This window comes from Piliocolobus tephrosceles, chromosome 1 (genome assembly GCF_002776525.5).
Source record: "Piliocolobus tephrosceles isolate RC106 chromosome 1, ASM277652v3, whole genome shotgun sequence".
Lineage (NCBI taxonomy): Eukaryota > Metazoa > Chordata > Mammalia > Primates > Cercopithecidae > Piliocolobus > Piliocolobus tephrosceles.
Genome location: NC_045434.1, coordinates 210,328,545 through 210,355,560, shown reverse-complemented (window position 1 = coordinate 210,355,560; position 27,016 = coordinate 210,328,545). Strand labels below are relative to the sequence as shown.

Here is a 27,016-nt window from a genome sequence, read left to right as displayed (position 1 = left end):
GCTTTGGGTTTCCACAAGCCTGGGCTTGAAAGTGGGTGAGTTCTTTCCTTTCGAGGCTCCCTAGGGCCTGTTGTTCTCTTTTAAGCAGCTGCCCCAGTTGCCTTTCCCAAGAGGAGGACGATCGGTTTCGTGGATGTGTGTCTACCTTGATTCATGGGCCCCAGCGAGGCCCAGAGTTTAAATTTTGACTACCTCTGAGTGTGCCTGTATGTGTGTGACAGAGACAGAGACAGAGGCAGAGAGAAAGGGCATTGGTCACTGAGAAGGAGAACATTCCCAGGGCCCAGAAAGGCCTGATCACAGCCCCCACTCAACACCACCGCACTCCACCCCCATGGCCACAGTCCTCCTAGTCCTCCTCCGGGCTTTGTCTGAATCAATGACAGCTACTGCAGGAATCACCTTAGTTCCTTTCCATGGAGCAGCTGGAGCTCCTTGCTAAGCTAATCAATTCCCATCATTTGAGAAAGGAAAACAAATTTACAATTTGCTGCCCATCCTACCGGCTGTGGAGGGGCCTGCGAAGGGAGGTGCTGGCTGAGGCATTGGTGTTCCACCCCTACCAGCCCGGCCTCAGTTTGGTGCGAGGGACTCTCAGATGGCTCCTGCCCTACTCGGGCTGCAAACTGGGAGGTGGGATGGCCTAGCTGTCTGGGGTTTCTTGGAGACTCCAGGGGTGGCACAGCTGGAAGGACCCGGGCTTTTACCATCCCACTTTGAGATCAGGGAGACAGGGCCCCAAGAGGGGTGGGACATACCTAGGGCCACCCAGAAAGCTGGTGGCTGGGCCAGGCCTGGCGACACGTGAGTTGACCACCAGTCTTGTGTGATTCCCTTGTGGCACTTTTCATTTTGGAGCGGACTGAGAAGGCAGGTACGGGGTGGGGAGGGTGCGTGGTAGACGAAGAATTCATCAAATCCACTTCCTGCCTTGTCCATTTCACACTCTTCCAGATCCTTCCCAACCCGGAGGAAGCTATATCCCCTGGCTATGCTTATGTGGCTTGGGGTCTGACTGCCCTTTCTGTCCAGGGGAAAGTTCTTTTTGAAAAAAAATTAATTTTAAAAAAAATTTTTCCATAGGTTATTAGGGTACAGGTGGTACTTGGTTACATAAGTTCTTTAGTGGTGATTTGTGAGATTTTGGTGCACCCATCACTGAAGCAGTATACACTGTACCCTATTTATAGTCTTTTATCCCTTGCCCCCCCAACCCTTCCCAAGTCCCCAAAATCCATTGTATCATTCTTATGCATTTGCGTCCTCATAGCTTAGCTCCCACGTATCATTGAGAACATACGATGCTTGGTTTTCTATTTCTGAGTTATTTCACTTAGAATAATTGTCTCCAATCTCATCCAGGTCGCTATGAATGCTGTTAACTCATTTGTTCAGGGGAAAGTTCTATTGAATACCTAACCCAAGTTCATCGGACACTCCTTTTCCTTCTTTCTCTCCACAAATATCTGACTGCCCCCCTCCCCAAGGGTGTTTTAGGCCACGAGAAGCCAGCAGGGAATATGACAGCCAAGTAAGTTCCTGCCCCCTTAAAGCTCACATCTACCCGCCTGTGGGGCTCTCACTGGGAGGTGAAGTGGCTGGGCCCAATTTTCTGGTCACTTAAATCCAGCAAATGCTGTCTGTAGAGCATGGAGCCGCACACACAGAACAAGGCTTCACTGCAATTGTTCCAGTTGCTATTGCTGTGTAACAAAACATCCCAGAGTGCAGAGATGTATAACAACTATCGTGCATTCTGCAGGTCAGGACAGGAGAGAATGGCTGAGCTCTACTCTGTGGTATCTGGGCCTCGGCTGGAAAGACTTGAAGGTTAGAGGTTACTCAATGACCAGGGGCTGGAATTGTCTGCAGCAACGTCGCTCACATGCTCACATCACATGGTGGTTGATGCTGGCTGTCAACTTGGTTGACAGCAGGAAGTCCTATGAGTGATCCCTCTGCAGGGGCTAGTTTGGATGTTCTGTTAGCACCATGGCTGATCCCAAGGATGAGTGTCTGAAGAGAGCCAGGAGGAAGCTGCATCTTCCTTTATTTCCTAAAGCCTGCGTTCCTTCCCCTTGAATCTGGGTGGGCTGGTGACTTTGGCAGCCTTGCCTGCTTGATGGGTGGAGTGTCAAAGTCACATCATGAGATAAGCATGTGAGATGGCAGATATTGTTGCAGCCATCTTTGGAAAACACAGCCTGCTACATGTATCTGTTAGGGGTTCCAGCCTTTGGAGGGAAGTAGCGTATGAAAAATAGTAGCTGTCATTTCCCAAGCACTTATACCTACCAGGCACCATATTCAGTCTGTTGTGTATGCCATCTTTCTGACAATTTCTGTGGTGAGTACTGTTCCACCCGTTCTGCAGATGGGGAGACTGAAGCTCAGCAAGGTTACACTGCCTGCCCTAAATCTTACAATTGGGATTTGCACCCAAGTCTGTCTGCCTCCAAAGTCGTAGCTCTTAACATGCTGCTACACTGCCTCTCCCTCCCTTCCTCGCAGTAATTTTTACCAGGCAAAATCTAGTAAGGATGGCGAGAAGCTTAGACAGGAAGCTGGGGGAGGTTCAGATCTGGGAAGGCTTCTTGGAAGAGGTAACGCTTGAGCAAGGCCTTGCATGATGAATTCAATGTGGACCCCTAGGGGAAGGGGTTGGCATTCCTGGTGGAATAGCAATGGGATCAAGGGGCCTTCAGATCACCCAGGGAGTGCTGCTGTGACCCAGAACCCTGGCCTTTGACCCCCTGCAACACCAACACACTGTACTGTACTCCCCACAAGGCAGGCTGAGGCACCGGCAGGATGGATGGATTTAGTTCCCAGAAAACTGCAAACACGGCCCCTCCCCTCTCCACCTTATTCCCATCAGCTTTCTTCTTCTGAGGCCAAGAATCAGGCAGAGGCTCCCACACGCCTCACCTCCACGTGCAGACTTGGTTTTCCCCTTTGGAGATGGGGTGAGTCTGAGCTGCCTCCAGTGCGAATACAAATTGGGTCTCAGAGCAGTTACCATCCCCTTGGCAAGCCGGCAGGCTCGTGTTAGGGCGTTGCAAATGGGAAGTTTAATTATCTCATTGATAGGAATCTTGCATATTGCAGGAGTAATTCCCGCCCCTTCCAGGCCTCTGTCTTGCAAGTCTTCTGCTGCCTGTCCCCTACATCCTCAGTCACTCTTCCTGTTTCTTCTTTTGTTTCCCTATTTGCATCTCAGTCTCTCCCCCATCTCTGACCATTCCACTCTCCCCTCTGTCTCTCTCCTCTTTTCCTCTGTCTCTGTCTCTGTTACCCTCCTTCTGTCACCTCCTCTTGCTTACTTTCTCTGGACTGACGGCAGCCTCTCTTCCTGGACAGATCATCTAATTGAAATGGAGCACTCCAGAGAATGTTAATAGGAAAGGCAGCATTAATTAGCTAGCGCTAGCATAATTAGCTTCCTCCTCTCACTGCCTAGCATCTAACTGGATAATGAGTCTCTCTCTGTCCAGAGGGCAGGCAGGACAAGGGGGACAGGCCATGTCGGGGATGCCAGAAAGCCTCCTCTCTTTGGGCCACCCCGCTGGAGTCCTCGGGTTGCCCAGCCCTGCCCTCTTCTGCCAGGCCCTCCTGCTGCTGCACTCAAGTCTCTGGGAGGCAGATGCCCGGCCCCTGCCCATGCCCAAAGGTTTGATGTTGCTGGAGTTGCATATTAAGTGGCCTGAGCCTGACAAACAGTGGCTGCAGCTGCAGCACCCCATAGAGGGGGTGGGAAGCTACTGAGGGTTCTCCAGGAGTGCTGTGACAGGCACCTAGCCCTGGCACGGTTCCTGGGTAATGGCTGAGCATGTTACAGTCCCCAGCGGGGAGCAAGGAAATCTGCTTATGTGATGGATAACTAACGTACTACACAGACTGCAGAGTACTTCCCACCTTTGACTCCACAGTCGTACGAGGCAGCAATGGTCACTTCTATTTTATAGATGAGGACTCTGACGTTCAGGGAGGCTCACTGCCTTGCTGATACTCATACTGCCAGGACCCAAATCAGGGTCTGCCTGATTCCAAAGATCATGCTCTTTCCCTTGCACCCTTATACCTCCTAGAGGTACTTTACAGCTGCTCATTAAATAAGAGTGGTTGCAGTGGAGTTACATCTTACATTGGGCCTGAGTTCTAAAGTTAGAGGATGCAGCAAACATTAGAAAATTGTGTGGTCAATTTTTTTTAAAAAATCCCTCCTCCCAGGAGAAACATCTTTTCTGTTTGCAGTTGTTCTGTGATTTTCCTTCTTTCTGTGGCCCTGAAAGCCAAGACCCAAAAGGGAGAGGTGATGGGCAAATGACGAATTTTGTGTTTTTTGCAGGTGGCTAAATTCAGTTGTGTTGATGCATGCTTGATGCAATTCCATTGCAGTATTAGTATTTGGTTATGAGTGGACAGGGTTGGTACCCAGGGCTGGGCGAACTGCACCGCAGGGCACCTTCCCCTCCCTGTCTCTCTAGCCTGCTGACCCTCTCCCTCTCCTGCAGGCTATGGACATGGAGGATGACCCCTTGCTGCAGGATGTGTGGCTAGAAGGGCAGGAGGAAGAAGAAGCAACGGGTGAAGCCTTTCCAGGGGTCCAGAAGCCAGGGCCCCAACTTGGGGCAGGAGGGCAGTGTTGCTGGCGGCACTGGCCCCTGCCTTCCCGGCCCCCAGCCTCAGGCTTCTGGAGTACCCTGGGCTGGGCCTTCACCAATCCCTGCTGTGCTGGGCTGGTGCTCTTCCTGGGCTGCAGCATTCCCATGGCCCTGTCAGCCTTCATGTTCCTTTACTACCCACCGCTGGACATTGACATCTCCTACAACGCCTTTGAAATCCGCAACCATGAGGCCTCGCAGCGTTTTGACGCCCTCACCCTGGCGCTCAAGTCCCAGTTTGGATCCTGGGGGCGGAACCGGCGTGACTTGGCCGACTTCACCTCCGAGACGCTTCAGCGCCTTATTTCAGAACAACTGCAGCAGCTGCATCTCGGCAACCGCTCCCGGCAAGCCTCCCGAGCGCCGCGTGTCATCCCCGCGGCCTCACTCCGCGGCCCAGGCCTGCCCCGGGACACCTCAGCGGCCCAAAAGCCCACAGCCAATCGGAGCGGGCGACTTCGGCGTGAGATTCCACCCCTGGATGATCTGGCAGCCAACCAGAGTGAAGACCCGCGAAACCAGCAGCTGAACAAGAATGAGTGGCACCAGCCCAGCATCCCACCCCCCGTGGCAGCTGTGGCCAATCAGAGCCGTGCCCGCCGAGGTGCCTCCCACTGGGACTACTCGCATGCGTATGTGAGTGCTAACACCCAGACGCACGCGCACTGGCGCATCGAGCTCATCTTCCTGGCGCGTGGCGACGCAGAGCGCAACATTTTCACCAGTGAGCGGCTGGTCACGATCCATGAGATCGAGCGCAAGATCATGGACCACCCAGGCTTCCGGGAGTTCTGCTGGAAGCCCCACGAGGTGCTCAAGGACCTGCCGCTGGGTTCCTACTCCTACTGCTCACCTCCTAGCTCGCTCATGACCTACTTTTTTCCCACCGAGAGGGGCGGCAAGATCTACTATGACGGCATGGGCCAGGACCTAGCAGACATCCGGGGTGAGCTGCCAGGATGCTGGGGTGGGGCGTAGGTCCTGGTTTGATACAGCTCTTTATGGAGATTTGGCCCAGGCCCAGGCCCAGTCTGGAGCTGAGTCCTGGAGGGCAAGGTGAAAAGGACTGGGCTGAGGTGCGAGGTGAGCGTGAGAGGGAACCGAAGAGGGAAGCTTGGATGCAGACCCAGGTGAAGGATGGTGGAGGTTCTGCTGTGGTCAGAGGTAGAGAAAGCGTGGAGTGGGGCTCGGGTGTGAGGCTGGTTAGAGAAAGGCCAGGATGTGGTTATAGAGAACCAGAAATCTGGCCAGAGGAAGACAGGAGAAAGATTGGGATTCAAGAAGACTGAGGTAGGGTTCGTTTTAGGTAAATTAGGAATGGGGCTTGAGGAAGGGTGGGGCAGGTTCAGAGAGAGGTTGTGGGACCTGGGGTGGAGTTTTGGTGGATGTGGACAGGGGGCAATCCTGGGAGGCAGGGCTGCAATGAGACTGAATGACCTTGAGGGAGGGTTGATGGGAGTTGACCGGCTGAACTCTTGAGGCCCCCACCGCTGTCCTTGCAGGCTCCCTGGAGCTGGCTATGACTCACCCTGAGTTCTACTGGTATGTGGATGAGGGCCTCTCTGCAGACAATCTGAAGAGCTCTCTCCTGCGCAGTGAGATCCTGTTTGGAGCACCCCTGCCCAACTACTACTCAGTGGATGACCGCTGGGAGGAACAACGGGCTAAGTTTCAGAGCTTCGTGGTCACGTACGTGGCCATGCTGGCCAAGCAGTCTACCAGGTAGGAAGTCCAGCTGTATCCTATGTGTGCATACCCATGTGTGTCCCAGGAAAGGCCTGCATTTGGACAGGACATTGATTTCCAATTGCCTCTTACTCTTAAACCCCATACCCCTTTCCCTATTATCTTTTCCTTTGGACGTCTTTCTTTCCAAATCAGGGCAGAACCAAGTACATCCTTGCAGTCACTCTGACAAATAGAAGTCCCCTTTGCTTGATCAGTGCTATGGTTAGTGAAAATGACAGCTTTGGGCCAGGTAGGAAATCTCAGTCTCTGCCCTGGAGGTTTTGGGTATTGATTTTCTCCTGAGATGGTGCTCGAGGTCTTTCTGGAAAGAGTATTGGCCAGGGAATAAGGAGTTCCTCATTGTGTTAGTCAGGGTTCTCAAGAGAGATGGAACCAGTAGGATACATAGAGAGAGGGATATGTGAGAGGGGATTTATTAGGGGAATTGCCTCATGCAATTGTGGAGGCTAAGTCCCATGACACACCATCTGCAAGCTGGAGACCTTTGGATGCTGGTACTCTGGCTCAGTCCAAATTTGAAGGCCTCAGAACTAGGGAAACTAATGGTGTAATTCTTGGTTCGAGACCAAAGGCCTGAGGACCCCAGGGACTGCTGGCGTAAGTCCTGGAGTCCAAAGGCCACAGAGCCCAGAGTTTTGACGTCCAGGGGCAGGAGAAGAGTGTCCCAGCTCCAGTGGGGAGAGAGAGAGAGAGAGAGAGGAAATCACCTTTCTGCCCTTTTTGTTCTGTCCTGGGCCCCAGCCAAGTGGACGGTGCCCACCTGGCCACTGACACACATGCCAGTCTCCTCTGGGAAAACCCACACAGACACACCCAGAGGCAATGCTTTATGAGTTCTCTCCATATTCCTTAATCCAATCACAATGACACCTAAAATTAACCACACTTCCTGCCTCTAATACCCAGGGAGGTAATGGACAAGTCACTTCACTTCTCTGGGTGTCAGTGTTCCTATCGTTAAAATGGATAACATGATTCTGGCTGCCCTCTGGAGTCACTAAGAAGAGATGAGCTAACAGATGTGACAGTGCTTTGGGGTGGAAGGTGCTTTGGGATGGTGTGCCCCAGAGTACAACTGGGTCCCTCCCCACCAGAACAGAGCAGCAGTCCTTCTGGGCAATCACTGCAGTGCTTTCCCAGTCCCCACCCTGATAAACCGGTCCCAGGCACAGGAGGAATCCTTCTGCCCAAAATACCCTCATTCCTTCCACTGCTCATCCTTTATATTGAGCAACTGCTGGAATAATCAGAGCTAATGTTTATTGAGCACTTACTCTGTGCCACACACTGTTCAAAACCCTTTATACATACCAGCTCATTTAATTCTCACACCAACCCAATGAGGTGGGTGCTGTTATGATTATCTCCATTTTATAGTTGAGGAAACCGAGACACAGCAATTAGGTAAGTCATCCACAATTTTAAAGCCCATCAGTAGTGGAATGAGATTCAAATCCTGACCTCACCCGTTGTGTTTTTGTGCCAGTTACTGCACCGGGAGCCTTCTCCCTGACTTACTTCTTTGTCAGGCAAGCTCCTATTCATCTATTAAGATCCAACTTGGGCAACGCTGGCGAAAGGCTGGACTAAATGCCCACTACCTGCTATGGTTTGGATATGCTTTGTCCTCCCTAAAACTCAGTGCAGCTGTGTTGAGAGGTGGGGCCTAGTGGAAGATGTTTGGGTCATGGGGTGGATCCCTCATAAATAGATTAATGCCATCTTGTGGGAGTGAGCTGGTTCTCACTTGAGGGAACAGATTAGTTCCCAAGAGAGCGGGTTGTTATAAAGTGAGGTTCCTTCTCTTGTTTGGTCTCTTTTGCCTGTTCCCCCTTTGACCTTCCTTCGTGTTAGGATGCATCACAAAAGCCTTCACCAGAAGCCAATGCCATGCCATTGAACTTCCCAGCCTGCAGAACAATGAACTAAATAAACCTCTTTTCTTTGTAAATTACCCAGTCTCAGGTATTCTGTTATAGCAACATAAATCAGACTGAGACGCTGCCTGTTTCCATAGTCCCCTTTCTTCTCCCTAAGGGAGGCAGGAAAGAGCATACACAGACTTTGGAGCCAGATAATATCTTGGGTCCTGTCCCAGTTATTCAAATTATTGTGAGTTCTAGCGAGCTATTTCACCCCTCTGAGCTACAGTTTTATCACAGTGCTTCTCACTCCGTCTTTTAATTGTAACTCACAGTGCATTCCTCCAATCAACAACATCAGCATCACCTGGGGCTTGTTAGACATGCAGAATCTCAAGTTCTCTCCCAGGCCTACAGTATTTTCAGGTGATTTATTTGCATCTTTAAGCTTGAGAGAGGTCTGGTTTAATTATCTGTCTCTATAGAATGTGAGTTTATTGAAGACTGGGATTGTTTCTGGTTCGGTTTCTATGGGCCGAGCCCCAGCACAAGGCCAGGTACCCCTTAGTAAGGATTTGTTAGGGGAGTGAATGAATAAATGAATGGAGATGCCTCAAGGAAAGGTACTTGGCTGCGTTGGAAAACTGAGAGGTGCTGACTATAGAATGACCTTCATGGTTTTAGATACCAGTATTAACTCTGCCCAGATGTTTAGCTGCTGAGGCAAATCCCCTGCCCTTAGGGAAGAAGCCACTCTTTTCTGTTTTCTCCCATTAGAGCATCACAGCAGCGGTGACAATCCTGTAGACTTGACTTTAGTGCTTTTGGGTGAACAAAATTCTTAAAATTACTCTATTATTGGTTACCCAAGAGATGGTAACATGTACCTTGACTTATAACAGAATAATATATATGATCACTTTTATTGCTTTTAATACTGGAATCTTAGAATGTGTTCACTGCATTTATTGAGCTTCAATTTTTTGCATTTATGTTGCATGCATTTTAATTCTTAATACTTAAGCCTCATAAGACTGTTCTTTTATATTTATTCACATATTTACCTTTTCTGTTGGTGTTCATTACTTTGTATAATTTCGTGTTTCCCTCTGGGATCATTTTCCTTGTGTCTAAAGAACTCTAGCATTTCTTTCAGTACAGGTTTGCTGGTGATAGATTCTCTGTTTTGTTTGCCTAGTAGACATCTTTATTTTACTTTCATTTTTGAAGCATATTTTTGCTGGTATAGAATTACAAATGGGCAGTTATTTTCTTTTAATACTTTACCTGAAGATGTCACTCCATTGTCTTCTGACTTCCATCATTTCTGTAGAAAAGTAGGCTGTAAATCTTTTTTGTTGCTCCATTAAAAATTCTCTTTTTTTCTGCTTTTGAGATTTCTTTGTCTTTGTTTTCACCAGTCTTACTGTAACGTATCTTGGTGTACTTTCTTTGTGTTTATTCTGTTTGGGAACACAGAGCGTCGTGAAGCTGTAGGTTGATGACCAGAATCAGTTTTAAGAATGTTCTAGCTATTATCTCTTCAGATTTGCTTCTATCTTGTTCTCTGTTTCCTCTTTTTTGCACTCTGATTACACAAATGTTAGATCTTTTCAGTGAGCCCCATATGTTTTCAATGCTTTTTTTCTGGGTTTTATTTTTTTATTTTTCTTTCTATGCTTTGGTTTAGATATTCTAGTTCACTGATCCTGCTTTCTATTTATTGTCTCTAGTCTGCCATTTAATATCTATTTAGTTTTTAATGTTATTGTTCTGTTTTTCCTTTTTGAGAATTTCCGTTTGAATCTATTATAGATCTAAATCACTGGTGCAATTATTTTATTCATCATTTAGTTTATTTTGTCCACATTTTCCCCTCTGTTCTTAAACATATTAATTATAGTGTTTTAAAGTTCTTACCAACTTTTAATATATGGTTAACCTGCAGATTTGTTTCTGTAGTCTATTCTTTCACTTGGTTTAGGATCATGTGTTCCTGCCTGTGGGTATACCTGGTGATTTTTATTTTTTTATTTTTATCTTTTTGAGACAAGGTGTCACTCTGTCATTAAGGCTGAAGTGCCGTGGCATGATCATAGCACACTGCAGCCTGAAACTCCAAGGCTCAGGTAATCCTCCCATCTCAGCCTCCTGAGTAACTAGGTCTACAGGCATGTGCCACCATGCCCAGCTAGTTTTTTGTTTTTGTTTTTGTTTTGAGACAGCGTTTGACTATGTTGCCCAAACTGGTCTCAAACTCCTGGCCTCAAGTGGTCCTCCCACCTTGGCCTCTCAAAGTGTAACTTTTATTAAGTGATGCACATTATGTGAAAAACATACACACACAGAAGTCCATATGATGTTATTTCCTCCAGAGAGAATTTTTCCTCACTTCAGAAGGCACATAGAGTCGTGGCTGATCACCTTAAGCAGGCAGTGACCACACTGAGAGTTGAGGATGGTTTGCAATCCTGGAAAGTCTCGTTCTACCTCTAGTTTGCCCTAGATTCTCTAGAATTTTCAACTGAGAGCTTGGTGTATTCTGCAGAGTCCTTTGCCTGGATAGGTTCCAAACTCTAATCTTTTATCTCTTAAAGCTGCTAAAAAAATCAGAACAAAGACAAAAATTCCACTCTGCTTTTTCCGAGGCTTTCTGCTTAGGTTTTTTGGCTTCAGGCCCCACACAGCCCCAGTCTCCTGCAGAAGTGCTGAGGGAAAACCTGGCCATGTGTTCTGCTGATCTGCAAGTGTCTGCCCAAAGCTCTGCTAGCTTATCTGACTCCCAGCCAAGTTTTTCAGCCTTCTGCCCATGTTTAGAATCAGCAAATGCCTCCAGGGTAAAAATGGCTGTAGAAGGGCAGCTTACCTTTCCTAGGTTCTTTCCTTTCTGGAGTCTTAGCCCTCTAGTTCTGATTACTTCAGCAACTCTCTACTGTCATCACAGATAGTTTCTGAATTTTAGTGGACATTTTAGTAGTTTTAGGTAAGGATACTGGTCTTCCATGAGCTATTTCTTTCAACTTGAGAGTAAAAGTATGGGCCTATGTCTTTTTATAATCAGCATCTAGCACAGGATCAAGAATCTAGAAGATAGTCTATAAATGCTTTTCAAATTAGTGTGTGAATGAATAAATGATTGATTTTCTACTCTAATGAAAGGATAGTTAACCTATTTAATTCAACAAAGTAGATAATCTAGAGATCCTTTCAACTTGGCTTTTAAAAGTCCTGTTTACATTTTTAACAGCTTTATTGAGGCATAATTGACATACAACCAACTGCACATACTTTACAATTTGATTAGTTTTGACATGTGTGTATACACTGGGAAACCCCCACCACCATCAAGACAGTGAACACTAGCAGGGTACCATAGTTCATGCCTATATTCCCAGCTACTTGGAAGGCTGAGGCAGGAGGATCCTTGAGGCCAGGAGTTTAAGACCAGCCAGGGAAACAGCAAGACCCTGTCTCTAAAAACACACAAAAATTAGCCTGTAGTCCTCGCTACTTTGGAGGCTGAGGTGGGAGGATTCCTTGAGCCAAGGAGTTCGAGGCTGCAGTGGACTATGATTGTGCTACCGCACTGTAGCCTGGGTGGCAGAGCAAGACCCTGTCTCTTAAAAAAAAAAAAAGAATTGTCAAATTTGTTGGTATAAAATGATTTATAATATTTCCCTATTGTCTTTTTAATGGTTGTAGAAATTGTAGTGATGCCACCTTCGGTGTGTCTTCTTTCTTTTTTTCATGATCAGTCTGGCTAGAAGCTTATCAATTTTATTGATCTCAAAGAACTAGGTTTTGGTTTCGTTGATTTTCTTTTTTTTTTTTGGAGACGGGGTCTCGCTCTGTCGCCCAGGCTGGAGGGCAGTGGCCGGATTTCAGCTCACTGCAAGCTCCGCCTCCCGGGTTCACGCCATTCTCCTGCCTCAGCCTCCTGAGCAGCTGGGACTACAGGTGCCCGCCACCTCGCCCGGCTAGTGTTTTGTATTTTTTAGTAGAGACAGGGTTTCACCGTTTTAGCCAGGATGGTCTCGATCTCCTGACTTCGTGATCCACCTGTCTCGGCCTCCCAAAGTGCTGGGATTACAGGCTTGAGCCACTGTACCTGGCCGATTTTCTTTTCTAAGAATTAGATTTATTTATTTTTATTTTTGATTTTCGTGGCACATAGTAGGTGTAAATATTTATGGGGTACATGAGATGTTTTGAAAGAGGCATGCAATGTGAGGTAAGTACATCAGTGGAGAATGGGCTCTCCATCCCCTCAAGCATTTATCCTTCCAGTTACAAACTCTTAAGTTATTTTAAAATGTACAATTAACTTATTATTGACTGTAGTTACCCTATTGTGCTACCTATTTCATTGATTTTATCCATTGCTTTTCTGTTTTCTATTTCCTTGAGTTCTGCTCTGATCTTTATGATTTTTTTTCTTTGGATTATGTTACATTTCATTTTCTCTTGTACTACTTTCTTAAAGTAGAAGCTAAGGCCATTGATTTGAAACTTCTTTCCTAATAGAGGTGTTTAATGCTGTAAAATTCCCCTTAAGTGTGACTATTTTAGCACATTTCAAAATTTTGATATGTTATTTTCATTTCATTCAGTTCAAAATACTTTATGTTTTTCCTTTTGATCTCTTCTTTGACCCATGTATAACTTAACAGTGTCTTATTTAGTTTTCAAATATTTGGGAATTTTTCAGGCTTTTTGTTGCTGATTTTTAGTTTAATTTCATGATGGTTAGAGAACATACTCTGTATGATGTAAGTTCTTTTAAATTTATTGAGTCTTGTTTTATGGTCCAGTACATGGTCTTTCTTGCTGAATGTTCCCTGTATACTTGAAAAAAAAAAAGTTCTGTTTTTGCATGAAATGTTCTATAAGTCTTAATTAAATCAAGTTCATTGATTGTGTTGTTCATGGTCTTCTATATCCTTACTGATTTTCTTTTTTTTTTTTTGAGACGGAGTCTCGCTCTGTGGCCCAGGCTGGAGTGCAGTGGCCGGATCTCAGCTCACTGCAAGCTCCGCCTCCTGGGTTCACGCCATTCTCCTGCCTCAGCCTCCCAAGTGGCTGGCATTACAGGCGCCCGCCACCTCGCCCGGCTAGTTTTTTTGTATTTTTTAGTAGAGACGGGGTTTCACCGTGTTCGCCAGGATGGTCTCGATCTCCTGACCTCGTGAGCCGCCCGTCTCGGCCTCCCAAAGTGCTGGGATTACAGGCTTGAGCCAGTGCGCCCAGCCTCCTTACTGATTTTCTGTCTAATGTTTCTAGCAATATTGAGAGAGAGATTGAAACATCTATTTACAATCGGGGAGTTGTCTATTTCTTTTTTCAGTTCTGTTAGTTTTTACTTCATTTATTTTAAAGCTCTGTTATTAACTATAAAAACATTTAGGATTGTAGTTGTGATGATCATTTTGAAATTATCTTCTTTGCCCCTAGTTATATTCTTTCCTCTGAAATTTACTTTATTTTTTATTAATATAACAAATCCAGCTTATTTTTTGATTCATGTTAGCATGGTATATCATTTTCTATCCCTTTGCTTTTATCCTATTTGTGTCTTTATATTTAAAGTGGGTTTCTTGTAGTCAGCTAGGTCTTGACTTTTTTAAAGGTCTCTGGGTGGCTCACGCCTGTAATCCCAGCATTTTGGGAGTCCGAGGCAGGTGGATCACGAGGTCAGAAGATCGAGACCAACCTGGCTAACGGTGAAACCCCGTCTCTACTAAAAAATACAAATAATTAGCCCGGCGTAGTGGCGGGCACCTGTAGTCCCAGCTACTCGGCAGCTGAGGCGGGGGAATAGCGTGAACCCGAGAGGCGGAGCTTGCAGTGAGCTGAGATTGAGCCACTGCACTCCAGCCTGGGCGACAGAGCAAGACTCCATCTCAAAAAATAAATAAATAAATAAATATCTCTGATACTTTCTCCCTTTTACTTGGGGTGTTTAAGCCATTTACAGTTAATGCAATTATTAATATCGTTAGACTTAAGTATATTTTATTTTATTTGTCCCATATGCTCTTTGTTTTCCCTTTCCTGTATTTTGCCTCTTTTGAAGTATTTGAATGTTTTTTATGATTCTGTTTTATCTCCTTTGTTGGCTTTTATGCTGTAACACTTTTAGTTGTTGCTTTACAGTTTATAGTATACATCTTTAAATTATCACAGTGTATCTTCAAATGATACATCATTTCGTATGTAGTATAGGAGCTTTATAACAATATACTACTATTTCTTCTGTCCTAGCCTTTATGTTATTGTGGTTATGCATTTTATTTTAATGTATATTATAAACCCCACACTACATTATTTTTATTTAAACTGTCAATTATCTTTTAAAGAGATTCGAATAAATAATAAGAAAATTTTATGTATTTATTTATGTCATTACCATTTTAGTTGCTTTTTGTTTCTTTGTATAGATCCATGTTTCCATATTTCCATCTTTTACCATTTTCCTTCTTCCTAAGGACTTCCTTTAACATCTCTCTTAGGCTTAGCAGAGTGGCTAACACCTGTAATCCCACTTTGGGAGGCCAAAGTGGGAAGATTGCTTGAGGCCAGGGGTTCAAGATCAGCCTGGGCAACATAATGAGACCCCATCTGTATTAGTTCCTTTTCACACTGCTGGCAAAGGCATACCTGAAACTGGGAGAAAAAAAGAGATTTAATTGGACTTACAGTTCCACGTGGCTGGGGAGGACTCAGAATTATGGCAGGAGGCAAACGGCACTTCTTAGATGGTGACAGTAAGAGAAAATGAGGAAAAAGCAAAAGCAGAAACACCTGATAAACCCATCAGATCTCATCAGACTTATTCACTACCATGAGAACAGCACGGTAAAGACTGGCCCCCACGATTCAATTACCTCCTCTTGGGTCCCCCCAACAACACATGGGAATTCTGGGAGATGCAATTCAAGTTGAGATTTAGGTGGGGACACAGACATATCATTCCACTCTGGCCCCTCCAAATCTCATGTCCTCACATTTTAAAATCAATCGTGCCTTCCCAGCATTCTCCAAAGTCTTAACTCATTTCAGCATTAACCCAAAAGTCCACAGTCCAAAGTCTCATCTAAGGCAAGGCAAGTCTCTTCTGCCTATAAGCCTGTAAAATCAAAAGCAAGCTAGTTACTTCCTAGATACAATGGGAGTACAGGTATTGGGTAAATACAACCGTTCCAAATGGGAGAAATTGGCCAAAACAAAGGGGTTACAGGGCCCATGCAAGTCCGAAATCCAGCAGGGCAGTCAAATTTTAAAGCTCCAAAATGATCTCCATTGACTCCAGGTCTCACATCCTCACATCCAGGTCACACTGATGCAAGAGGTGGGTTTCCATAGTCTTGGGCAGCTCTGCCTCTGTGGCTTTGCAGGGTACAGCATCCCTCCTGGGTGCTTTCATGGGCTGGCATTGAGTATCTGAGGCTTTTCCAGGCCCATGGTGCAAGCTGTCAGTGGATCTACAATTCTGGGGTCTGGAGACCAGTGGCCTTCTTCTCACAGCTCCACTACGCAGTGGCCCAGTAGGGACTCGTTGTGAGGGCTCCGACCCCACATTTCCCTTCCATACTCCCCTAGCAGAGGTTCTCCATCAGGGCTCCACCCCTGCAGCAAACTTTTATCTGGGCATCCAGGTGTTTCCATATATCTTCTGAAATGTAGGTGGAGGTTCCTAAATCTCAATTCTTGACTTCTTTGTACCCACAGGCTCAACACCACATGGAAGCTGCCAAAGCTTGGGGCTTCCACTCTCTGAAGCCACAGACTGAGCTGTACATTGGTCCCTTTTGGCCACAGCTGGAGTGGCTGGGACACAGGACACCAAGTCCCTAGGCTGCACACAGCATGGGGACCCTGCATCTGGCCCAGGAAGCCACTTCTTCCTCCTGGGTCTCCAGGCCTGTGATGGGAGGGGCTGCCATGAAATTCTCTGAAATTCTCCATGTCAGAGAATGTTAATCCCCGTGGTCTTGGGGATAAACATTAGGCTCCTTGCTACTTATGCAAATTTCTGCAGCTGGCTTGAATTTCTCCCCCAGAAAATGGGTTTTTCTTTTCTATCGCATAGTCAGGCTGCACATTTTCCAAACTTTTATGCTCTGCTTCCCTTATAAAACTGAATGCCTTTAACAGCACCCACGTCACATCTCGAATGCTTTGCTGCTTAGAAATTTCTTCTGCCAGATACCCTAAATCATCTCTCTCAAGTTGAAAGTTCCACAGATCTCTAGGGCAGGGGCAAAATGCCGCCAGTCACTTTGCTAAAACATAACAAGAGTCACCTTTGCTCCAGTTCCCAACAAATTCCTCCTCTCCATCTGTGACCATCTCAGCCTGAATTTTATTGTCCATATGGCTATCAGCATTTTGCACAAAGCCGTTCAACAACTCTCTAGGAAGTTCCAAACTTTCCTACATTTTCCTGTCTTCTTCTGAGCCCTTCAAACTGTTCCAATCTCTGCCTGTTGCCCAGTTCCAAAGTTGCTTCCACATTTTCAGGTATCTTTTCAGCAGAGCCCCACTCTGCTGGTACCAATTTACTGTATTAGTCCATTTTCACGCTGCTGATAAAGACATAACTGAAACTGAGAACAAAAAGAGGTTTAATTGGACTTACAGTTCCACATGGCTGGGGAGGACTCAGAATCATGGCAGGAGGCAAAAGTCACTTCTTACATGGGGACAGCAAGAGAAAATGAGGAAAAAGCAAAAGCAGAAACCCCTGATAAACCCATCAGATCTCGTGAGACTTATTCACTATCATGAGAATAGCATGGGAAAAACCAGCCCCTATGATTCAATTACCTCTCCCTGGGTCCCTCTCACAACACTTGAGAATTCTGGGAGATACAATTCAAGTTGAGATTTGGGTGGGGACACAGCTAAACCCTATCACCATCTCTACTAAAAAATAAAAAATTGGCCAGGCATGGTGGCATGCATCTGTAGTCTAGCTACTCAGGAGGCTGAGGTGGAAGGATTGTTTGAGACCAGGAGTTAGAGGCTATAGTGAGCTATGATCATGCCATTGCACTCCAGCCTGGGTGACAAAGTGAGACCCTGACTTAAAAAAAAATTTAAAAATCTCTTTTAGTGCAGGTATACTGGAGATGAATTATTTCAGTTTTTGTCTATCTAAAAAAAGTGTTCTATTTTGCCTTTGTTTTTGAAATGTATTTTTCCTGGGTATAGAATCTTGGGCTGACTTTTTTCCCACTATCTGCAAAGGATGTTGCTCCCCTGCCTTCTCACGTGCCCTATTTTTAATGGGAAGTCTGCTGTCAGCCTTGTCTTTGTTCCTCTGGGTCTTTTTCTCAGGCTGCTTTTTAAGATTTTATTTTGGTCACTATTTTTGAGCAGTTTGGTTATGATGTGCATTGTAGTTTTTGTGCTTGGGGTTCATTGCTGAAGCTTCTTGTGTCAGTGGGTTTATAGTTTTCATCAAGTTTGGAAAATTTTCAGCCTCCTTTGGGGAGTCCAGTAACCCATATTTTAGGCTGCACCGAGGACTGGAAACTCTCAAAGCACTAAGCCAGGGTAGGCATAGGACTCATTTTATTTCTCGTCTCTCAGGGATCATCCTTGGTTGCCTTGTTTCATGCATTTTCTCACATTTTTGTTCCAGTGAGAAGATAAATATGGACTCCATCTTGCTACTCCATCTTGGCCAGAAGCAGATGTCACTTATGTTTGTATTTTAAGACACAGTTTGACCAGCCTGGTTATGTTACTTTTTTTTTAATTAAAAATAACTTGTGTTAAGCACACATTGAATAGCAGTGTAAAACTGAATATCTAGCAGCCAGCTTGAATTTAGAACTTGGCCATAGATGTGGAGAATTGGAAGATGACATAGAGCTGATTATAACTGATCATGATCTGCGTAGAGCAGTGGTTCTCAACCTTGACCCTACATTTGAATCACCTGAGAGAGTTAAAGAGTACTGATGATTCAGACCCACCCCAGCAGTTCTGGTCTAATTTGTCTGAAGCCTGGCCTGGACATCAGGATAATTGGAAGCCCCCAGGTGATTTTGATGTCCAGCAGAGGTACAGAGTCACAGGTGAAGTGAACAGCTCCTGATCCTCCTCCAAGTGTTCACAGCCATCTCTAACCCTCTTCCTGTCGTTCTTCTCTCCACGTCCTCCTTTCCCCCAGCAAAGTCCAGGTTCTCTATGGGGGGACAGACCTGTTTGACTATGAAGTGCGCAGGACGTTCAACAATGACATGCTCCTGGCCTTCATCAGCAGCAGCTGCATCGCTGCCCTGGTCTACGTCCTCACCTCCTGCTCAGGTAGGGCTTCTCTCAAGCCAGCCCCCTTCTCCCCTCCCAGGGTGCTCCTGTCTGCCCAGAGCCTGCCTTCTCAAGAATGCCACAATACTCCTGAACCCAGCATGTCAGAGCTGAGGACACAGGGATATGCAAATAAATCATCTTTCAACCCCAAGCACACAGACTGAGGCCTGGAGGCAGGTTGGGCTGTACCAGCCTGGGTCACACCCTCTACCCCGGGCCCCTGCACAGTTGGACCTTTTGCCTGTTGACCATCTGTCTCCTGTTGATAGCCTTGTGTTGGGGAGCCTGGGGTATTGTATTCCTTTGTGGATTACTTTGTAGCCTATTTTGGGTCCCAAGTCAACGGCTCTCTGCCCCCGATCACTTTTTCACCTCCGCGTGCTGCTAGTTGCTAGCATGGACACTAGCTGCTGCTTACTCCTGTGTGTATACAGTAAGCACACTCTACTGCCCAAGCAGACAAACAATGGTAATACTTTCCAAAATGGGAAAGACATTCATTCATCCATGCAACAGATATTTACTGGGCACCAAACTATGTGCCAGATGCTGTAAGGTGCCAGGGATCCAGACACAGTTCCTAGCCCCAGGTCATATGTGATGTTCATAAGGCTCTTGAGGTAAAGTCTGCAAAGACCTACTCAGGGATGGCTCCATCTGCCACTTGGGCCTCCTGTCCGGTGCCCTCTTTGGGCGTGGAAAACTGAGAATTGGCCTTGTGCCTGTGCTGGGAACAGAGTCGTGAATGGTGCCCAGGGTTGGGGGAAGAGACAGGACCCAGCTGAGGTCAGGGACTCTAATGGGGCTTGTGTCCCATGAGGGTCCCCCCACCTTCTCCCTCATGCCTCTTACCCTGCCCAGTGTTCCTGTCCTTCTTCGGGATTGCCAGCATTGGTCTCAGCTGCCTGGTGGCCCTCTTCCTGTACCACGTGGTCTTTGGTATCCAGTACTTGGGCATCCTGAATGGGGTGGCCGCCTTCGTGATCGTGGGCATTGGTGAGTCACCTCTGTTGCCATGGCAGTGCACCTCCCACGTGGGAAGTCTGCGGCATCCCCTTTCTCCCTGGATACAAAGCCTGGCTTTCCTGGGGGCTCTACACAGCTCCTGCTGAGGCCTAGAGCCTTGGAGTGCGGGGTTAGAATGTGGGTGGTGGGCCAGGCGCGGTGGCTCACGCCTGTAATCCCAGCACTTTGGGAGGCCGAGGTGGGTGAATCATGAGGTCAGGAGATGGAGACCATCCTGGCTAACATGGTGAAATCCTGTCTCTACTCAAAATACAAAAAAAAAAAATTAGCCGGGCGTGGTGGCAGGCACCTGTAGTTCCAGCTGCTCGGGGGGCTGAGGCAGGAGAATGGTGTGAACCCGGGAGGCGGAGCTTGCAATGAGCCGAGATCGCGCCACTGCACTCTAGCCTGGGCGACTGAGCAAGACCCCAGCTCAAAAACAAACAAACAAAAAGAATGTGGGTGGTGGGCAGATCCTTGGCATAGGGTGAGTGGAGAGAGCAGGAAGGTTTGCTGGATGGAAGTGAGGATGGTGGGAAAGGCCCAGGAAGTATGGGAAGGAGGCCAGGATGTGGGAGAAGATACCTAGCTCTGGGTGAGGTTGGGGCTGAGGAGTGTGGTGGGTGGAGCTTGAACTCTTGGTGGGAGGAGCTAGTCAGAGGGGTCTCTCCACACTCTAAGCTGAGAAGCAGGACTCCTGCAGCCTGACCTCCCAGGAGGCCCCTCAGACTTGGTCTAGGGCCAGGTTGGGCCTGATCCTGGAGATAGCAGAATGATCCTGAGCCTGGCCCGGGACTCCCTCCCACAGGTGTGGACGACGTCTTTGTGTTCATCAACACCTACCGCCAGGCCACCCACCTGGAAGACCCACAGCTGCGCATGATCCACACCGTCCAAACTGCAGGCAAGGCCACCTTCTTCACCTCCCTGACCACGGCCGCCGCCTACGCAGCTAACGTCTTCTCCCAGGTGCGGACCTGCCCTCCATTCCTCCCACCTGCCCATGCATACCTAGCCCCTGGTCTCTGCTCTTCCCCCCACCGCTTGAGTGGCCATATAGCCTTCACCCCAAGGTACTTGCCTCATCTCTAGAGTTCATTTTTGTCACGAATCACCCATTACCCAAACTTAACAAATGTGAATGTTATAATAATCCAGACAGCATTTATTAGGGATCCTCAATAGTAGTAATCCAGCCTCCACCCTGGAGGACATTTGGCAGTTTCCAAAGCTCTTTCTCATTTAATCTTCTTTACCATGGTAATTGACAGAGGTACCATTACCATCCTATTTTCCAAAAAAAAACTTGACCCTTGAGAGGTAAAGTGGCTTCCTCAGGATCACACAGCAGATAAGTGAGAAGCCTGACCAAGTCCACGGCCATTCCCGCTCTGCCTGCTTCTGGCTGTGTTTTCCTTCCTCGCGCTGACTTGCTCTTTCTGCCTCTGAGTGGGGCTTAGGAGAAGGCATTGAGCCCAGGCTGGGTTCTTGGTGTGGGAAGACAGTGAATTGGCCCAAGTCTTTGAGAGACTTTACGACCTGAGCTGAGTAGCCCCTCTGGAACTCAGTAGATGCTTTAGGATTATCCAGGTCCTTCTAGAGAATCACTTCTGGAAGGTAGGCAGAGCTGGGTTCAGCTTCTGCTGTGTGACCTTGGGCAGGCTGTATGACCTCTCTGAGCCTCGCTTTCCTCATGTGTGGATTATCCAGAGACTGAGATGCGAGGATGATGGTGAAAGAGTTTCACAGAGTGCAGGCTGCTCTGTTGGTGGTTACAGCTTCCTTCCAACTAGCACCTCCCTGTGTGGTCCCTGTCGTACTTCTGGAACGTACCCATTGCTCCTAGTCCCCAGGGTCCCTGCCTCCTTCATGTGGCAGCATTCTCTCCCTCCCCCGCACCGACTAGCACATGGCTTGGTCTAACGGGATGTGTCTTTCTCTGTCCCCCATTCATTCGCGTAATGACAGCTACTGACCACTGCCTCTGCCAGGCTCTGTTCCGGGCAGTGGGCTGCAGATAGACAAGAGCCTCCACTCGAGGTGTGGATCCTTCCTGTGCTGCTGTGTCCCCTGATACCAGCCCTTGGTGTCACCACCGGCGAGGCTGGTGGTTGGCATTCTGGCAGCCTGGGCCTCCTACTGCCTCAATCTGGGCAGGATCTGGGATCCTGAGTGTCTCTGGCTTCAGGGGCTCACCCAGGCCCACTGACTGCAGGTCTAACCAGCCCTACATCCCTCTCTTCCTTTCCATCACCAGATCCCAGCCGTCCACGACTTTGGCCTGTTCATGTCTCTCATCGTGTCCTGCTGCTGGCTGGCCGTGCTTGTCACCATGCCTGCAGCCCTGGGCCTCTGGAGCCTCTACCTGGCACCGCTGGAGAGCTCCTGCCAGACCAGGTAAGTCGGGCGGGGCCTCTTCCCAAGCAAGGTATCCACAACAGGCCTCTGTGAGCCACTCAGCGTACCACCCTCTCTTCCAAAAGCCTTCTGTATGCCCAGTCCTGTGCTAGGCAGGGAGCAGGAAAGGAGAAGATACTTCCATCCAATAATTGCAATTTGGGGTCACCAGTGTCACCAGGAAATGAGCAAAGCACTTTTGTCCAAGACTGATGACATCACCATTCACTTCCCAAAGAACCCTGGGAGCTGGGTTCTCTTGCTGTACCCATTCTACAGATGAGAAAACAATGGCTCAGGGAGGTTGGGCAGCTTTTTCAAGGTCACCCATTTAGTAGGCAGTAGAGCCTGGATTTAAACCCAAGAACTCTGCCTCCAGATCCCACGCTCTTAGCCACCATGTTGAGTGTCCTCAGGTTCTCGTCTGTAGATGTAGTGAGCCATGTGCAGAGTTGAACGGGTCAGTTCAGAGTTGCTGCTGGAGGTTTAGGGGGAAAGGTCTTGTGGGCCTAGTGGTTGGGAAGAGGGAGGGGGATGGTGGTGGAGTTGAATCAGGCCTGGGTGGCTGCCTGGGGCTGGGAGGATGGAGGGGCTCTGGGCTCGGAACAGCGCCCACTCATTGTGATAAAGGCCTTGGCCAGTGGTGGTCAGCAATGTCCGCTTGCCCATGGTGAGCCCCGGAGGGGCTGGAGGGAGAGAAGGGCCCAGCGAGGAGCTTAGACTTGGGCCTGAGACAGACTCCTCAGCTCTCCCCACTCACATCCTCTCCCTTCAGGACTCTGCTGTGGTGGTGCGGGTTGGCACTGCACACAGCTGCCCTGGCAGAGACACTGTTCTGTGTACCATGGGCACTCAGATTTGACTGTTTTCCATGACAGTTTTATGTCATAGAAGCAGCGTCGTGGGGAAAAGGCACCTTTTTCTGATCTCTACAGAGATACCAAATAAGCCTCCCCTCTGCCCCCGCCCCACCTGGGGCTGTCTCCCCAGTGGTCCTACTGGGCTCAGTCATCTTCCCAGTCAGTCAGACGTGGGCTTCAGGCCTCACCTCCTCCCTCGGCAGCCGTGGAACCCTGGACAGGTGACTTCACCTCTGCATCTCAGTTTCCTTTTCTATGAAACAGCTGTGATCCCTGTGTGTGAGTCTCACGAGGATTAAGTGAGATAATCCACGCAGATGCTCCCAGCTCACTGCTGGCACGTGGCAGTGGTATTAGCCACACACACAGCACTCGTGTCAGCCATGAGGATTATTCTGGTGCCCAGTCCCTAGGGTGAGCCATGTCTCTCATGCGTTCACTCCAGCTGAGACCTCGGCCACGCAGCTACACCCTCAGCCCTGCCCTGCTCCCTCCTCCTGGCTCCCCTGAGTATTAAGTTGGTGGCAGAGCCCCTGGGCCACAAAGCAGCAGAGGAATGAGTCCCCTGATTTGATCATCTTAGTGCCTGGGCCACTGTGTGTTGTCATCCCCTCTTGCTGGGTAATGTCTGCTGTCACCATTTGTCTCTCTGGAGGAAGACTGGCACCTGAGGGCCCTGGGGTAGACGGTACTAGAAAGAAACCAGGTGACCAGCTCCCAGAAGTCTGGGGTGCTCATCCTGTGTGTGACGTCAGCAGCACTGTGATACCTGGGTTCATCTGATCCTCAGGGCCCTGCCCCCCCCCATCCCTGGGTACCCAGGACCCTCTGGCTCACCGCTGTCCCCTACTCTCTCCACAGCTGCCACCAGAATTGCAGTCGCAAGAGCTCCCTGCACTTCCCTGGAGACGTGTTTGCGGCTCCTGAGCAGGTTGGAGGCAGCCCCGCCCAGGGTCCCATACCCTACCTGGATGATGACATCCCCTTGCTGGAGGTCGAGGAAGAGCCAGGTGAGAGCTGGCACAGGCCTGCCCTGCTGACCCCGGCGAGACCCAGCGCTGCCTCTGCCCGGGGAGTAACGCTTGATAAATTGGTCCTGAGACTGGGGACTGGACAAGATGGCCTGCGGGCTTCCTCACCAGGCATCTGGGCTTCCCTGGAAGCGAGCGTGGACCACAGTGGGCTTTGACTCAGGCTTTGACGGGCCACTGCTCTGCCCTGGCAGTGTCACTGGAGCTGGGAGACGTGTCCCTGGTGTCTGTGTCCCCCGAGGGTCTGCAGCCAGCCTCCAACACGGGCAGCCGCGGCCAGCTCATTGTGCAGCTGCAGGAGCTGCTGCACCACTGGGTCCTGTGGTCAGCCGTCAAGAGCCGCTGGGTGATTGTGGGTAAGTGGGCCCTCTGCCCCTCCCCCTGTCTCGCAGCTCCACCCCCAAAACACACAGGAACTGGGAGCCCACCCCCTCTCACAGATGCCCCAGGGTCAGAGGCCTGGGCTGGGGTCTCTCCCTCTCCGACCCCCCGGCTCCTTCCTGTGCAGAATGAAGCTGGTCACGGCGGCTGTTGCTCATTGGCCCCTGCTGTGTGCCAGCCACTCACACTGGGCAGTAGCACAAAGCATGCCACGCATGGGCCCTGGAGTTAGACCCACTTGGGTCTGAGTCCCAGTTTGGCCGAGTCCTAGCTGTGTGAATTTGGCTATTCCAGTCTGTTTAGCACTCAGTTCCTATTCTGTAATTGAGGATGAGAACGGTGGCTAGGAAGGCAGCTGTAGTTGGAGAGTATGTATAAAGACCTCAGCCCAGCATGTGGCACGTAGTTAGTGCTCCGTGAATATTAAGTGCTGTTATTATTGTCATCTTCAACAGGATTTCAGAGTTGTGTGAGATCAAGTAGTGCACCAGCTCTTTATAAACTATAAGGTACTCTTAGGTGGCGGCTGCTTCTTGTCCAGCAGTGTTAGATTATAGCTTATAGTCAAACCCCACGGGACACCACAAAGCAACTGATCCCTGGCCCTGGAGGACCATCCCCAGTAAGCTTTGCCCACGGGCTGGCATGCAGGGCCTTCCCCCACACCCTTAGGACACCCCCTCACCTCCACCACAACCAGAGCAGCTGTCTCCCGGCACTTGGGAGCCCCACTGGGAATGGACCAGCTGGGCCCAGCCCCGCCTGGTGTAGCGCCATCTCCTCACAGGGCTGTTCGTCTCCATCCTCATCCTGTCCCTGGTGTTCGCCAGCCGGCTCCGCCCTGCCAGTCGGGCCCCGCTCCTCTTCCGGCCTGATACCAATATCCAGGTGCTGCTGGACCTCAAGTATAACCTGAGCGCCGAGGGCATCTCCTGCATCACCTGTTCAGGTGAGGCTTCCAGCCAGGCTGTCCCCGGCCCACTCAGGTGTCCAGGTCCCAAAGGCTGTTGGTCTGAGAGATGCAGGATCCTGGCTCCCCATCAATGCCTGACCTCAGGCTAATCCCACTCACCTCTGAGCCCCCGTGTTCCCACAGTTCATTCAACAGATGCTTGCTGGGTGCCTGCTGGATGCTGGCTCTGGGGAGGTACAGTGGGCAGGTGGCACAGGCTTCCCAAGTTCAGGGAGCTCACATTCCAGCTCTAGAGACTAGTCACTGTAATAGTAGATCTGAACTTTGGTGGAGGAAGACGAGGGTGTCTTAGAGGCCCACATCATGGAAGGCTTCCTGGAGGAAGTAACGTCTAGGCCAAAACTCACAAGAATGGGAAGGAGTTAGCCAGGCTGGGAGGGGAGAGGAGGAAAGAAGAGGGATTAACCAGGTGGGGAGGGGAGAGGAGGGAAGGGGTGAGGTTAGCCAGGCTGGGAGGGGAGAGGAGAGAAGAGGAGGAGTTAACCAGGTAGGGAGGGGAGAAGAGGGAAGGGGTGGGGTTAGCCAGGCTGGGAGAGGAAAGGAGGGAAGAGGAGGGGTTAGCCAGGTGAGGAGGGGAGAGGAGAGAAGGGGTTAGCCAGGCTGGGAGGGGAGAGGAGGGAAGAGGAGAAGTTAGCCAGGTGAGGAGGGGAGAGGAGAGAAGAGGAGGGGTTAGCCAGGTGAGGAGGAGAGAGGAGGGAAGGGGTGGGGTTAGCCAGGCTGGGAGGGGAGAGGAGGGAAGGAGTTAGCCAGGCTGGGAGGGGAGAAGAGGGAAGAGGAGGAGTTAGCCAGGTGAGGAGGGGAGAGGAGGGAAGGGGTGGGGTTAGCCAGGCAGGGAGGGGAGAGGAGGGAGGAGTCTAGGCAGAGGAGAGCACCAGAGGTGGGAAAGACCAAGGCCACATTTGAGAGAGGCAGTTGCAGGAGCTAGGCTGGCCCAGTGGACTGGGATAGGGCAGGTGGGCTGAAATGAGGGGTCTGGATTTTATTCTGATTGTCACTGGAAACTAGTCACGTGGTTTAAGTGGAGAAGCGGGGTGATGGAGTCTCCCAGGTGCTGTATGGAGGTGGATTGGGGCACTGGGGTGGAAGCTGGCTGGGAGGCTGGGTAGGAGGCTGGTGGGGTATTCTAGATGAGAGTTGGTGGCGCTGGGACCAACATGCTGACGGCAGCGGTGGTGGAGTCAAGAGGTTTTTAGGAGGCGGTTTCCATAGGACTTGGTGACAGAGTGAGAGTTGGGAATGAGCCAGGAGGGAAGATAGAGATGGCTCCTTGATTTTGAGGTAGCTGGCCCAGGCCGCATTTTACAGAGGGGGAGCAGGGTACGGGCAGGCAAAGTCAACCCAAGGTCATCTGACTTCGCCAGGGCAGTTAGAAACCAAATGAGAAGATGCCTGGGTGAGAGCTTCCAGCTCACAGGAGCAGATCTGCTGGCTGCTGTAATTGCCTTTATTTAATTAGGGCGGTGCTGAGATTAACCTAGCCTTCCCCTTGGCAATGACAGCCAAATGTGTGATAATCCACTGCAGCTCGGAGAGGCGCCGGAAGAGCCCCTTGCACCTCGGAGCCAGCCCCGGCCACATCCCCGGCTCCTCTCCCCAACTGCCAGGACGTGGCATTGCTCCTGATCATCACCGCCACCACAGGGCTCCTGCCTGCCCAAAGGGCCTGCTCCCCTTCCACAGATGGACAAACCCCAAAGCTCCCTGACAACATCTGGGGCCAGGACCAGGCCAGAGCCCAGCCAGGACCCCAGCCAGAGCCCAGCCAGAGCCCAGC

General features: G+C 49.4%; 1 protein-coding gene across 1 annotated transcript in view; it reads left to right on the top strand.

The window, feature by feature from the left end:
- DISP3 (dispatched RND transporter family member 3) overlaps positions 1–27,016 on the top strand; it is a 63,185-nt gene that overhangs the window by 16,163 nt on the left and 20,006 nt on the right. Inside the window, exons 2-10 of the mRNA XM_023191985.1 lie at positions 4,515–5,610; positions 6,167–6,386; positions 18,456–18,592; positions 19,457–19,591; positions 20,409–20,569; positions 21,858–21,997; positions 23,719–23,867; positions 24,083–24,244; positions 25,057–25,218. Coding sequence (XP_023047753.1) covers positions 4,518–5,610; positions 6,167–6,386; positions 18,456–18,592; positions 19,457–19,591; positions 20,409–20,569; positions 21,858–21,997; positions 23,719–23,867; positions 24,083–24,244; positions 25,057–25,218 — 2,359 coding nt within the window. The 5' untranslated portion in view covers positions 4,515–4,517. The remainder of the gene's footprint in view (positions 1–4,514; positions 5,611–6,166; positions 6,387–18,455; positions 18,593–19,456; positions 19,592–20,408; positions 20,570–21,857; positions 21,998–23,718; positions 23,868–24,082; positions 24,245–25,056; positions 25,219–27,016) is intronic.